General features: G+C 41.5%; 3 protein-coding genes across 3 annotated transcripts; 2 read left to right on the forward strand and 1 right to left on the reverse strand.

Annotated features, from left to right (window-relative positions):
* The first annotated feature begins 5,633 nt into the window (after positions 1 to 5,633).
* On the forward strand, positions 5,634 to 7,536 carry LOC120430018 (U3 small nucleolar RNA-associated protein 18 homolog). Its single transcript, XM_039595112.2, has one exon. The coding sequence runs from the start codon at positions 5,752 to 5,754 to the stop codon at positions 7,318 to 7,320; it is 1,569 nt and encodes a 522-aa protein (XP_039451046.1). The 5' UTR covers positions 5,634 to 5,751; the 3' UTR covers positions 7,321 to 7,536.
* An 81-nt stretch (positions 7,537 to 7,617) lies between these two features.
* On the reverse strand, positions 7,618 to 8,890 carry LOC120430019 (replication factor C subunit 3). The gene is made up of 2 exons (XM_039595113.2): positions 8,206 to 8,890; positions 7,618 to 8,147 (listed from the first exon to the last, which is right to left on the reverse strand). The coding sequence occupies exons 1-2, from the start codon at positions 8,794 to 8,796 to the stop codon at positions 7,662 to 7,664; spliced, it is 1,077 nt and encodes a 358-aa protein (XP_039451047.1). The 5' UTR covers positions 8,797 to 8,890; the 3' UTR covers positions 7,618 to 7,661.
* Positions 8,891 to 9,620: 730 nt separating this feature from the next.
* LOC120430020 (protein arginine N-methyltransferase 5) lies at positions 9,621 to 14,349 on the forward strand. The gene is made up of 2 exons (XM_039595115.2): positions 9,621 to 11,070; positions 13,765 to 14,349. The coding sequence occupies exons 1-2, from the start codon at positions 9,726 to 9,728 to the stop codon at positions 14,295 to 14,297; spliced, it is 1,878 nt and encodes a 625-aa protein (XP_039451049.1). The 5' UTR covers positions 9,621 to 9,725; the 3' UTR covers positions 14,298 to 14,349.
* The last annotated feature ends 407 nt before the right edge of the window (positions 14,350 to 14,756 follow it).

Consider the following 14,756-nt stretch of genomic DNA (forward strand, 5'->3'; position numbering starts at 1 on the left):
TGTCGGGACTGCCAGCATTGGAACTGGATGAGCTGGAAGCTGAGCTGGGAATGTGCGGTGTGCACCCCCGAGAGCTGAAGATCCTCTCCAAATCCAAAGACAGAGACAGCGCCTTGTACTGCTGAACTTCACGAAGGGTTCCGTAAAGCTGACCGAGCTTCGCGAGATCAAGGCTATCTTCAACGTCGTGGTGTGGTGGCGATACTACACTCGCAAGAAGACGGATGTCATCCAGTGCTTTCGATGCCAAAAGTTTGGCCACGGAAGTCGTCACTGCAACATGCCGGTAAGATGTGTGAAGTGTGGAGAAAGTCACGGCTCGAACGAGTGTCAGCTGCCAACGAAAGCTGAGCTGGAGAAAGCTCCGGAAGCGGTGCGTCAAATGGTGAAATGTGCAAACTGCAATCAGAACCACACTGCCAACTTCAAGGACTGCACTGCTCGCCAGACGTTTCTTAAGAACCAGGAGAAGAAAGCTGCTCGAACCTCCGAGAAAAGGCCTACGCCACGCACGCAGCTGCGCACGTTTACTTCTACACTTGTCAACCCGAACGTGTCGTTCGCCGGGGCAACCGCAGGCGCTGCTCTCGGTGCTGCCGCTAGTGCTGCTACTGGTGCTGCCTCCGGTTCAACCGCCGGCAATCCCCAGATCACAGCTGAAGACGACCTCTTTACCATGTCAGAATTCCTTTCCCTAGCGAGGGAAATGTACAGCGATCTTAAAAAGTGTACAAACGAGAAGAGCAGTTCTTTGCTTTGCATGAACTGATGGTTAAGTACATTTTCGTTCGCTAATTCACGTAAGCTCAAACTGCTAAACTGGAACGCACGATCCGTTCGAAATAAAACGATGGAACTAGCCGAGTTCATCGTGGAGGAGAAAATTGATGTTGCGGTAATAACCGAAACGTGGCTCGAACAAAAAATCTCCCTATTTGTTGATGGGTATTCCGTGGAGAGGTTTGATCGACCGGCAGAAGCAGCGGAAAGGGGTGGTGGGGTTGCGATCCTCGTCAAGCACGGAATCAACTTCAAACCGATGGGCGACCTGAAAACGAAAGTGATTGAAGCAGTTGGAGTTCGAGTGCAAGCTGGCGGCGTTTCGTTGAACATCATAGCGGCGTACTTCCCCGGAGGTCGCACGAAAGAGGACAGGGTCAACTTCAAGAGGGACATTAGGGAACTCACCAAGACGAACGAGGCCTACTTCATAGTAGGCGACCTAAACTCAAGGCACAGATCCTGGCACTGCCTACGGGCAAATCAAACTGGAAATATCCTCGCAAACATGCTCCCAACATCCACTTTCTACGTGCATGCTCCTGAAGCCCCGACGTACGTCCCCAGAGGATCTGCACGGCCTTCGACGATCGACTTGGTCATATCCAACAACCAGGTCGAAATGTCGATCCCAGTCGTACACCAGGAGCTGTCCTCTGACCACCTTCCAGTAACGTTTGAGATAGACTGTGAGTTGGCCCCGAGTACTCCTACACAACGGTTTCGTGCTACGACGGGCCGATTGGACACGGTTCCGACAGAAATCGACAGAAGGCTTGACCCAACATCCAATGAGTTCAACAACCTCTCATCAACATCTGAAGTAGACGCAGCAATCCAGATGTTTACAGCAGCACTGCTCGAAGCTGAAGATGTGGCTGTCCCGTGGTTCGAACGAGACCCCCAAAAAGTGAAACTCCCACAGAACATCAAGCTGCTGATCACGTTAAGAAACACAAGAAGGCGCCAGTTCATCCGGACTCGCGACCCCCTCTTGGGAATGATCGTCCAGTCGCTCAACCTAAGGATCCAGAATGAATGCAGCAAGTTGAGATTCAAAAACTTTGGGAACACAATTCAAGAGCTTTCTAACGGCCACAAGCAGTTCTGGAGAATCTCTAAGCTGGTTAGGAACACGGTGAAACACAACCCGCCGTTCAGAGTTGGCGACACTCTTGCGATCTCTCCGGCAGAAAAGGCTAAGGTTTTGGGCGAAAGCTTTGCTAAAGCCCATCTCAACCCACTCCCTGCTGATCCTGAAATCAACGCTGCTGTGAATAGGTCGCTGGAGTTAACAGCTGCGGCGAGAGGAACGAACGACGACTGGTCAACGTACACCAAGCCGAATGAGATCAAGACCATCGTGCGCCGTCTGAAGAACAAAAAAGCTCCCGGTTTTGATGGATTGCGGAACATAGTGATCAAACAGCTGCCACGGAAAGGACTCGTCGTTCTCACGAAGATCATCAATGCCTGCCTGAAGCTGCACTACTTCCCGACGTCTGGAAGCAAGCACTAGTAGTAGGAGTACCCAAACCAAACAAGGACATCACCCAACCAGGAAGCTACCGGCCGATCAGTTTACTGAGCACATTGAGTAAGGTTTTAGAACGAGTCATTTTGGCCCGTCTTAATCGACACCTGGACAACAACCTGATCATCCCGGATGAGCAATTCGGCTTTCGCAAAGGGCACTCTACAAACCACCAGCTCGTGAGGATCACGCAGGCGATTAAAAAAGGCTTTTTAACGAAAAAGTCCACTGGAATGGTCATGCTAGATGTTGAGAAAGCATATGATTCGGTATGGCAAGATGCCATTATCCACAAGCTCATCGTCGCTAGATTTCCGATGTATCTGGTCAAACTCATTCAATCGTTTCTCAGAGAAAGAAGCTTCCAGGTCACCGTGAATGGCTCTTTGTCACCAATTCATGGAATTCCATTCGGAGTGCCTCAAGGATCTGTGCTCAGTCCAACCCTGTACAATGTCTTCTCAGCCGACGTTCTAATGGTTGATGGTGTTTCGTACGCTTTCTTCGCCGACGACACAGGATACTTTGTATCTGACTCGGACCCGAAAGTCATCAAGACCAAGCTGCAGGCGGCCCAAAACCATCTGCAGGAGTTCCAGCGACAGTGGAGGATCAAAATCAACCCCACGAAGACCCAAGCAGTGTTCTTCTCGAGACGCAGGTCGCCGAGATATCTTCCGAGTTCCAAAGTGAAAGTTTGCGGTTTGGAGGTGGACTGGTCAAACGAAGCTAAGTATCTAGGAGTTCTCCTAGACAAGATGCTTCTTTTCGACAAGCACACTGACCAGACTCTCAAAAAGTGTAAATCCTTGATCCGTTCGCTGTACTCTTTGGTGAATCGCCGGTCACGTCTTCAGCTGCATAACAAGCTCCTGCTTTACAAGTGTGTTTTTCGAGCTGTGCTTACCTACGGGTTTCCAGCTTGGAAGAACTGCGCTGCTACCCATCGGAAAAAACTACAACGAATGCAGAACAAGCTTCTCAAGATGATCTACAACCTCGATCCGTGGTATCCAACCGATGATCTTCACCAGCTGGCCGGACTGGACACGATCGACGAATTCATCGACCGAATGTTCCTGAAGTTCCGGACAAGCTGCCAGATGTCGGACAACCCACTGATTTCTGCCATCGTCGACTACTAACGTTAAGGAACTCAACAAACCCCGATCCCCTTCCCCCTTCTTCCCCAACTGTGATATTAGATTAAGCAAACATAACAGTTATGGATTTCGCTAGGTTTTTTACCACCCTTTTCCTAGATTTGAAGATCTGAAACAAACAATTTCTATGCTACCAAGTCAGTATCTGAAACATTCATAGTTGTAAGGAAAATCCAAATCTCTATACAAGCACAAAAGAAACAAAATTGTAACATGCTATCTCGAAAAATAAAATTGAATTGAATTGAATAAATTCTTAAATTCTTAAATTCTTAAATTCTTAAATTCTTAAATTCTTAAATTCTTAAATTCTTAAATTCTTAAATTCTTAAATTCTTAAATTCTTAAATTCTTAAATTCTTAAATTCTTAAATTCTTAAATTCTTAAATTCTTAAATTCTTAAATTCTTAAATTCTTAAATTCTTAAATTCTTAAATTCTTAAATTCTTAAATTCTTAAATTCTTAAATTCTTAAATTCTTAAATTCTTAAATTCTTGAATTCTTAAATTCTTAAATTCTTAAATTCTTAAATTCTTAAATTCTTAAATTCTTAAATTCTTAAATTCTTAAACTCTTTAATTCTTAAATTCTTAAATTCTTAAATTCTTAAATTCTTAAATTCTTAAATTCTTAAATTCTTAAATTCTTAAATTCTTAAATTCTTAAATTCTTAAATTCTTAAATTCTTAAATTCTTAAATTCTTAAATTCTTAAATTCTTAAATTCTTAAATTCTTAAATTCTTAAATTCTTAAATTCTTAAATTCTTAAATTCTTAAATTCTTAAATTCTTAAATTCTTAAATTCTTAAATTCTTAAATTCTTAAATTCTTAAATTCTTAAATTCTTAAATTCTTAAATTCTTAAATTCTTAAATTCTTAAATTCTTAAATTCTTAAATTCTTAAATTCTTAAATTCTTAAATTCTTAAATTCTTAAATTCTTAAATTCTTAAATTCTTAAATTCTTAAATTCTTAAATTCTTAAATTTTAAATTCTTAAATTCTCAAATTCTTAAATTCTTAAATTCTTAAGTTCTTAAATTCTTAAATTCTTAAATTCTTAAATTCTAAAATTCTTAAATTCTTAAATTCTAAAATTCTTAAATTCTTAAATTCTTAAATTCTTAAATTCTTGAATTCTTAAATTCTTAAATTCTTAAATTCTTAAATTCTTAAATTCTTAAACTCTTAAATTCTTAAATTCTTAAATTCTTCAATTCTTCAATTCTTCAATTCTTCAATTCTTCAATTCTTCAATTCTTCAATTCTTCAATTCTTCAATTCTTAAGTTCTTAAATTCTTAAATTTTTTAATTCTTCCAAAAATATTCTTAATAAGGGGAAATTCTTGTATGTTTGGCAGGTTAAGCACTCGCTCCCAAATTCATCCAATTTGCTGATTTTCACTATTTTAACAACTAATATTTGCAAAACTTTTGATAGAAACTTGCTTGCTCACTTCTCATTGAGCTATTTATTGCTCGATTTCTGTTGAAAACGCTTTTGATTAGCTTTAAGTGAATGTCAAAGTTCTGACCTGCCAACATTAGAGGCACACTGGAATTGGATGCTGTTCCCCTAGTTTTAAAATTTTACTATAATTCTGACAGAAAATCATTCAGGTTTGCTTTGAAATCATTCAAACAGATCCAAACCCCTTTTTTGAAAGGATCCTGTAAACTATTGAGCTATTTGTTTATAGGACCTATAAAAAAAATCTAGATTTTTCTTAACAAAACCTGATTTAAAATAACTGATAATAGGTTATTTGAAATGCACGCAATAAAATATGGGGATTTTTTTCTTTGTTTAAATTATATTTATATTTAAATTTTATCGATACGTAATCCATGACCTCTCCAAAATCGTTTATCTCACCATCGAACGTTTCCAGAGGGCAAAATTATTCGAGCACCCAGTCAAATCAATCCGAATTTTGAAACGGAATCTAATTAGAATCGTACACAAATTCCGTTTCAAACGCAACAACCGGTTCGAACACGGAACCGGTTGTTGCGTTTGAAACGGAATTTGTATACGATTCTAAATAGATTCCGTTTCAGAATTCGGATTGAGTTAACTGGGCACTCTTGCTTCATTCTGCTGCGCGCCATCCTTTTCCCATCGGGGGCTTTTGACAGCTCGCCGCTTTGTTTACAATCCAGTTTCACGTGTTTTCAAAACTGTTCCGCGGCGACGATTTGCGTATTTTTACATGATTGATTTAAGCTGAAATTTACCACAAAAAAGTGCTTCCAAACCTGTGCAAACAATGCTTCAACAGGACACCGACGATGCCGCGATCCAGCAGATACTGTCCGCGTACAAGCGCGACATCGAGATGGAGTTGAAGTCGGAGGAGGACGAATCGGACGACGGGTCGGAGCAGTCGGAAGAAGGTGGCGCCGTCAAGCAGAAGGAGGACAGTGATGATGATGATTCCGACGACAAAGGGGAAGAGGACATTTTCGCCCAGCTGGATGACCACACGATTGGCAAGCCGAGGACGGACCGGGAGAAGGAGCTGATGTCGTTGGTGTTTGGAGGGAAGTCGGAGCTGGTGAACAACTTGCTTGGGAAGAAGGGGCAAGATGAGGATGGTGAGGACTCGGAGGAGGAGGACGGTGGGAGTGTGGCGAAGCCGAAGCGGAAGGCCGCTTGGCAGGATTCGGACGATGAGCGGGACGAAGACTATCGGGAGAAGAAGAGCAGGCTGGAGATGAAGGCGACCGTCCGGAAGCAGAGGAAGAATTTTGAAAAGATTGTTGGCCAGCCAAAGTGGGCGGATTTGGACCGGGAGAGGGAGGTCGATTCGGATGATGAGATACTGAAGACGGTTGGGCACGTCGTGAAGGGGAAGAGCTCGGAGCTGGCGAAGGGAGAAATTGAGCTGAAACGGTTGAAGAATCTGAACCGGGAGACGAAGAATGAGGGCGAGATTACTGCTGTGAACTTTCACCCGACGTCGATGGTGGCGGTCATGGCCGGGAAAAATGGACTGGCGTCGATTGTAGCCGTTGACGGGACTAAGAATGAGAAACTCCACACGATTGGGTTGAAGAACTTTAAAATCGCATGCTGTCGAATGACTCCGGACGGGAACGAGGTTCTGTTTGGAAGTTTCCGCAAGTTTTACCACGTGTACAATTTGATCTCCGGTGCGAGCAACACCCTGCAACTCAAGGGTGACGGCGCCTGGACCATGAAGAACTTTGACATGTCAAAGTGTGGCAAATATCTGGCCGTGACGGGCGGTTACGGTGAAATCCACCTGCTGGACGGCCGCAGCAAGGAACTGTTGACCACAATCCAGCAGAAAAACTGTTGCTACTCGCTCTGCTTCACCCCAGATTCCAAATACCTCCTGTGCAACAGCCAAGACAACGACGTCTCGATCTACCACCTGGAAAAGCGTCGCTTCGTCAACGTCTTCACCGACGAGGGTTGCGTCAACGGTTCCTGCATCGCCATCTGCCCTAGCGGTCGCTTCGTGGCCACCGGAAACCGGCAAGGCATCGTCAACATCTACCTGCTGGAGAAGATCCTCAAGGAAAAGTACCCGTCGCCGGAAAAGACCATCTCCAACCTGACGACGTCGATCGGCTCGATGGCCTTCAATGCCACCTCGGAGCTGCTGGCCATCGCCTCTCCGGAGCTGCCCGATGCCGTCAAGCTGGTGCACATGAAGAGTGGGACCGTTTTCCGGAACTTCCCGATGATGAAGTCCGCGCTGGGGCACGTGACGCGGGTTCAGTTCTCGCCCGGCGGCGGCTATTTGGCGCTGGGAAATCGCGAAAGTGTCGTGTCGCTGTTTAGAGTTAAGCATTACGAGAATTATTAGCTTGGAGGGTGTTTTTTGGTTTTTGAATAAAAAATTGCTGATAAGTTACAATAAGTTTGTCCGCCCGTGTGGATCAATCGGACCGCGCACTGGATTCACAATCCAGAGGTTGCTGGTTCGAATCACGCGGCGGGCGCTCTAAAATTCTTTGTGTAAATATGGGTATCCGGCGCCGTCGCTCCGTGCCGTACTCAAACACTTAGGAGCCCAGGGCGGCGAAGTCCTTGTAGTTAAAAGGAAGACACTAGTGGTTGGTACTAGCAATAGTGGCCGACAGCTATAAAGTCAACTTCGTGATAACTTACAAAACGAGATTTATTCGACAAAAAGAAACACAAATTTCAAAAATCATCCATATCCATCACCGAAGCCTGGTTCAAAAACTTCTTGTACAGCGCCATAAACTGCGCCACGAACGCCTCCAGGTGGAAGATGTGCTTGCTGCCCTGCTGCATCCGGTGCTCGTACAAGCTGGCAAAGTTGAGCGTTTGCGTCTTCAGGCTCATGTCGCAGTTCTTGACCAGATTCTCCACCAACCCGCGGAATATCACATCGGACGGGACGCCCTGCGACAACAGCTCGTACAGCCGCTCCCGGACCGCTTCCAGCTTTGCCGGACTCTGCTCCTGCACGATCTGGTTCGCCGTCTCCCGGAGGAACACCTGCCAATCAATCTCCGGCACGTCTTGGCCGACGGTGAACGGATACTGCTGCACCTTGCACGCCTCCAGCATCAGGATGGCCCGGCGCAGGTTGCGGTCCGACTTCTGGGTGATGCGGGTGGCCAGCTCAGGCGGAATGTGGAGACCCTCCTTCTTGCAGATGTTCTGTAAAAGTTAATCTGTTTCAGTAAACTTTTCAAAGACAAGTCCAACACAACCATACATTCAAAATACCGACAATCTCCTCGCCGGTCGGCGCCGACACGCGAATCCCCAAGCATCGACTCTTGACGGCCGGAATGACGCGCGACGTCGAGTTGACGCACAGCACCAACCGGCAGGTCGCCACGTACTTTTCCATCGTCCGTCGGAGCGCGTGCTGGGCGTCCTTCGTCAGCTCGTCCACCTCGGACAACACGATCGTCTTAAACTCCCGCTGCCCACTGGGATCGATCTGCTGCGTCTGGGCAATCTGCTTGATCATATCCGTGATGACCACCCGGTCGTAGATTCCCGCGTCCGACGGATTCACCTCAATATGATAGTTGCTGCTCACCGTCATAATCTCCACCTTCTTATTCGACGGTGTGGTAAAGTTCATGATTTCGTTGCGCAGCCGCTCCACGCCCGGTCCGTACAGCTCCCGCAGCAGGCACATGATCCGGGTCTTCTTGCCGGCTCCGGACGGGCCGTAGAACATCAGATGCGGGAAGTCGCCCTGGGCGCACAGGTTAATCAAGTGTCCCGCTTGCGTCTTGTGGTAGTCTAGCTTGGCAAGCTCGCGCGGACGGTACCGATCAACCCAGAGAGCCATTTCTGAAGGATTTAACAACACTTGAATCGAATAAAATGCGAAACTTAGCAGCGATGATCCGCGCGAACGTCGGTCGATTTTTGTTTGTTGATTTGTCTCCAAAGCGCGCCAACTTTCAACGCGGATGCCCTTTAGAAACTTGCGTGTCGATGGTTTTGTCAAAACGGTCAAAACTGCTCGAAAAGTGCTGCACGTTTTTCTAAAAAGAAAAAAGCATTTTCTGAAATAAATTCTAAACTTCTAAATTTACGTCTAATCTAAATATAAAAAATAAGAAATTTCCAAATCCATCTGTTTGAATATGAAAATTCATAAATTGAAAATCTAAAAATTCCAAGAATTTAAGAATTTAAGAATTTACGAATTTACGAATTTAAGAATTTAAGAATTTAAGAATTTAAGAATTTAAGAATTTAAGAATTTAAGAATTTAAGAATTTAAGAATTTAAGAATTTAAGAATTTAAGAATTTAAGAATTTAAGAATTTAAGAATTTAAGAATTTAAGAATTTAAGAATTTAAGAATTTAAGAATTTAAGAATTTAAGAATTTAAGAATTTAAGAATTTAAGAATTTAAGAATTTAAAAATTTAAGAATTTAAGAATTTAAGAATTTAAGAATTTAAGAATTTAAGAATTTAAGAATTTAAGAATTTAAGAATTTAAGAATTTAAGAATTTAAGAATTTAAGAATTTTAAATAAAAAATTAAAGAGTCGCTAAACTATCGGGGTGAACAAAATCTGGCCACACTGTCAAAACTGCTCGAAAAAGTGTAAACAAAGCTGCTCAAAAAAACCCACCAAGCGCCGGAGGACTTTGACAGCAGCCACAACACGCAGAAAAGAGTCCTCGTCGCGCACGTGAAGCTCACTCGAGAAAACCGTTTTTGTTCCGGATCGCACCCCCCCCCAGAATCGCCGCGCCTAAAATGACTGACCACTCGAAGGCGCCGACGGTGTGCGTGTCGCTCTACCTGGACACGGTGTACGAACTGGAGACCGCCATCGAGGAGGCGGCCCGGTCCAACTTTCAGTCGATTACGATTCCGATGGTGCACCGGCGGTTCGAGCGGGAGTTTGTCGAGGAACCGCTCAAGACGGCGCACCAGTGCTTCACGCGGTCCGACTTGCTACTAACTTCCGGCCAGTGGCTGAATCGGGTGATTTGCCGGTTGAGCAACAATGTGGACTGCGATTCGGCGGACGGGGACGTGCGGAAGCAGGGGGAAGCGACGATGCGGCAGGAGATTTCCTACGCGGAACATTTGGTCCAGACGGGGTACGTGATGGTGCGGCTGAAGAGTGGGAATTGTGCCAATTTGGCGCGGGTGGTTGGTCACGGGTTGAAGGGGATTCTGCTGGCGGAAGTTCCGATGGTAGATTTGAAGGCGGCGCAGGCCACTTGGCGGGCGGATGTGGAGGAGGACGTGACGGTTGAGGATCCGTGGAACTGGTGGAACAACTTCCGGTCGTACGTGGATCACGACACTCACGTGAAGGTGGCGTTGGAGTTTACGGCGGACATTCCCAAGAAGGAGGAGATCTATCGATGGCTTGGAGAACCGGTGGACGCGATTGTTATTTCGTCGAGCATCTTTCTGACCAATTCCAACAACTATCCGGTTCTCTCGAAGGCTCATCAGGAGCTGCTGGTGTTGTTCCATCGAACCCTGGGTTGTCACTTTATCCTGAAGGCGAATCCGGAAGACAAACGCCTCGTCCACTACTCCGATTACATCAAGTACATCCTGAAAGCCAACTACGTGAAAGACCCGATGACCGGCTACGACGACCTGCTGGAAATCCCGCTCCAGCCTCTGTACGACAATCTGGACAGCTTCACGTACGAAGTTTTCGAAAAAGACCCCGTCAAATACATCCTGTACCAGAATGCCATCGAGCAAGCTCTGCGCGATCGCGTTCCCACCGCAGAACTGGACACGCGAACGTCCATCATCATGGTGGTCGGCGGAGGCCGAGGTCCGCTGGTTCGGGCCACCATCAACGCATCGATCAAGAGCAAACGCAAAGTCAAAGTGTACGTCATCGAGAAGAACCCGAACGCGATCGTCACGCTGAGCGCGCTGATCCGCGAGCTGTGGCGTGATCGTAACGTTGAGCTCATTTCCACCGACATGCGCGAGTTTGAGCCGCCGGAGAAGGCGGACATCCTGGTGTCGGAGCTGCTCGGTTCGTTTGGCGATAACGAGTTGTCGCCCGAGTGTTTGGACGGCGCCCAGAAGCATCTCAAACCGGACGGCATCAGCATTCCTTGTGAGTTTTGTAACTATCAAGCATTTCTTTTTATATATTTTTTTATTATTATTCTTTTAAAGAAATTATTTGGATAGTTCATCTAAGTATTCTAAAATTCCTTAAATTGTATAATTTTGTCAGTTTTATATACATGTTTTCTAGCTTAGATTTTGAAAAATTTTAGCGTTTCAAATTTCTAAAAATCAATTCAGAAATTTTAGAGTTCTTTAATTCTAAAATTGTAATGCTCTAAAACACTTAAATTCCATCAATGTCCAACTTTAATTCCGAAATTCAAAGCTCTGTTAAAACTGTTAACTCTGAAACTATAATATTTTTAAAATAATTTAATTCTGTCAATTCTTATATTCGAAAATAGATGCTTGTCTTTTATTTCTTAAATTGCCAAAGTACTTGTACAAGTTGTTTGGGTTACGGCACAATTCTGCCGAGATCAAAAATCAAAAATGAGTGTGTAAAGCTCATATTTTTTTTCTAAATAATAGTATTTGTAAAATTTAGAATTCCTTGAATTTCAGCAAAAAAGTAGAAATAAAAAATGTGACAAGTACAATATTCCTGAATTTCCAAGAATTCTCAAAATACCCAAAAACGTAAACTTTTTAAAATTCCTTTTTTTGAACCAGTGTTTACAGTATTTTTAAAATATCTAAAATTCCATAATTCAAGAAATTCCTGCTTAAAATTTATAAAATTTTCTAAAATTAAGTAAATTTCGTTAATTTAAAAATTATATCATATTGATAAAATCGTGAAATTGATTGTTTATAAAGAAAATAAAGTTATAAATTGCATTTAGTTGAAAAAAAATCTAAAATACCTAAAAATCTAAATCCCCAAAATTTATTAAATTCATATACATTTTTTAAAATTAAAATTTGCATAAAATTTCATGAAATTTAAAATTCTGAAATTCTCACATTCCTTAAATTTTTGCGATTGTAATATTCCTTATATTTGTTAAATTATAACATTTCTTATTTTTTCTGTTAGATTTATCAAATTTCTAAATGTCCAAGGTTCCAATAATTTCTCAAATTACTAAAAATTCGAATATAAAAAAAAAACAACTCTTATTTATAAAATCTCCTAAATTCCAGATTTTTTTTTTATTTTATGAAAAAATTGCATTTTTGCAATTTGCAATTTTTGCAAAAAATGTTACATTCATTTCCTTTTTGAGATTCTAACATACCTTATGTTTAAAAAATTCTTAAGCTTTTGAATTGCATGATTTTTTAAATTCTTTAAATAAATAATATTGTCAAGTTTCTAGAATTTATAAAAAAATATAAAATGCCAATTCTTTAAATAAATAATATTGTCAAGTTTCTAGAATTTATAAAAAAATATAAAATGCCAATTCTTTAAATAAAAACAATACAGAAAAATATAAAATTTACAAAATAAATATTCATAAAATTTATAAAAGACTAAAATTTTAAAAGTAATAAAATTTCTTAACTGTCGAAAGTACTAGTTCTTATATTTTCAAAATTCGTAAATTTTCTGAAGCTCGCTAACTTTTAAAATTTCTAACATCACACCTAATAAAAATTTAAAATGTTAGCAAAATCAAATTTCTGGGATTTGTTGAATTCTAAATGCTTCAAATCTTAATTACTAAAATGACTATTTTCCCATAGTCTTTACTTTTATTAAATTTTAAAATGTTCAGGTTCTATAGATCATTGGATTCTAGAATTCATAAATTCGTATGTTATTTTAGATAATTCCTTAAATTTAAAAAATGCTTAAAATCATTAATTGCATTTTTTTAATGCTCGAAATTTCGAAAATTCTTGAAATCATGATGTTCATGAAATTTGTTTGAAAACCTACAAATAAAATAAACAAATTAAAAACCCCACAAAATTTTCAAAATTAATATTTTTTTTCTAAAAATTTACCAAATTTTAAATATTTTAAATTCCTGTAATTCTTTCAATTTACAAATTGCCGAAAGTTATAAATTTATAAAAATTCCCTGATTTTTAAAAGCTCACAAAATTTTGAATTCGTTTAATAGGTAAAATAAAAAAAAATCGTTAAAAATTTCATTCTGAATTAACTTGGATTGTATGACTACTTAGCCCCAAATGTAAAAAAATGGTTAGATTTCCAAAGTCCAAATGTAAATCAAAACTTACAATTCTTTGATTTCAAAAATTAAAAATTCTAAATGCATTTGTCCATACAAAAATGTTAAATACATATTCAAAAATCTATAACTTTTGCGGAATTTTCTTTTTTTTATTATTCCTTATCGATACCTACAACTTTGTCGAAGACAACAAATTGCTCAGAAAAATCCCTCAAAAGTTATAGATTTTCAAATGTTTATGTACCATTTTTGTATGGACAGCTGCTAAAATTGTATGGGTGAACCAATTACACAAAATGGCTTCTTTGGTCATAAGGAAGGCTCCCACAAAATTTGAGCCAAATAATAAATTAAAAAAATTCGAATAAAATCCGTTTCCGGTTTTGGTGAAGAATTGCTCAAAAGTCCTAAACTGCCTTGTATAGTCCAAAAATTTTCTATTTCGTATGATTCTGTTGATTTTTTTTTAATCGGAACGAATTTTTAAAGTTCTTATTTTCTCAGAATGCATAACAAACTTTATAATTAAGATCATCTACTCAACACGATCGTAATTCAACTCCCTCCTCCCTTCTCCTCCCTTCCAGCCAAATCAACCTCCTACCTCAACCCGGTTATGACGACCAAGATCTACAACCAGATCCGCTCGCTGGAGAAGAGTCCCCACGCCAAGGACCGCATCGTCACGTCCCGCTACATGGAGGGTTCGTACGTGGCCTACCTGAAGAACGTGTACCACATCGACGCCCCCCAGCCGCTGTTCGAATTTGTCCACCCGAACCCAGCGCCCATCATCGACAACAGCCGCTCGGCCAGTCTCACGTTCAAGGCGTCCCTCGACTGCGTGATGCACGGATTCACCGGCTATTTCGACGCGGTCCTGTACAAAGACATCACCATCAGCATCCACCCGTACTCGCACACGCGCGGGCTTGGCTCGTGGTTCTCGATGTTCTTCCCGATGACGGAACCGGTGCAGATTCGCCGTGGGGACGAAATTCGGGTGAACTTTTGGCGCTGCGTCGCGTCGCACAAGGTTTGGTACGAGTGGAACATGACGGCACCGCGGCAGAGTCACATTCACAACGTGCAGGGACGAGGGATGCCGATCTGGAAGTGAGCGGAGAGTGAGGGTTAATTGTTGATAAATTAAAGCGCTGAATAACATTGAACGGAGTTACATTGAGACCATTTGCAGATATCACCTCCCTGGAAGTACAAATACGAATTTGCGAAAATAGCTTCGAGCAGTTGTTATAACTTTTTAACAGGTTTTATTTAGTTTATAATAGTTTAGAAATTGAATTACTTCAAATCACTCTCAGTTACTATAAAGTTTAAAAAGAACGCGAGGAATTATTCAGCAAGTTTTAAATCATGTATCTCCAATGCGAAATAAAACTGTTTATCCTTTGAAAATCATGAACGTTTTTACAACAAAAAGAAAGGTATTCACAAAATCAAGGGTCCTCATGGCTGAAAATGACCTCCCCTTCACTCACGAGTATAATACGGACGCGACCCCAAAAATTATCGAGAAATTAAAAGTGAGAGTGTGTGCAACATGGGGTTAAACTTT

The sequence above is a fragment of the Culex pipiens genome, chromosome 2 (genome assembly GCF_016801865.2).
Source record: "Culex pipiens pallens isolate TS chromosome 2, TS_CPP_V2, whole genome shotgun sequence".
Classification (NCBI taxonomy): Eukaryota; Metazoa; Arthropoda; class Insecta; order Diptera; family Culicidae; genus Culex; species Culex pipiens.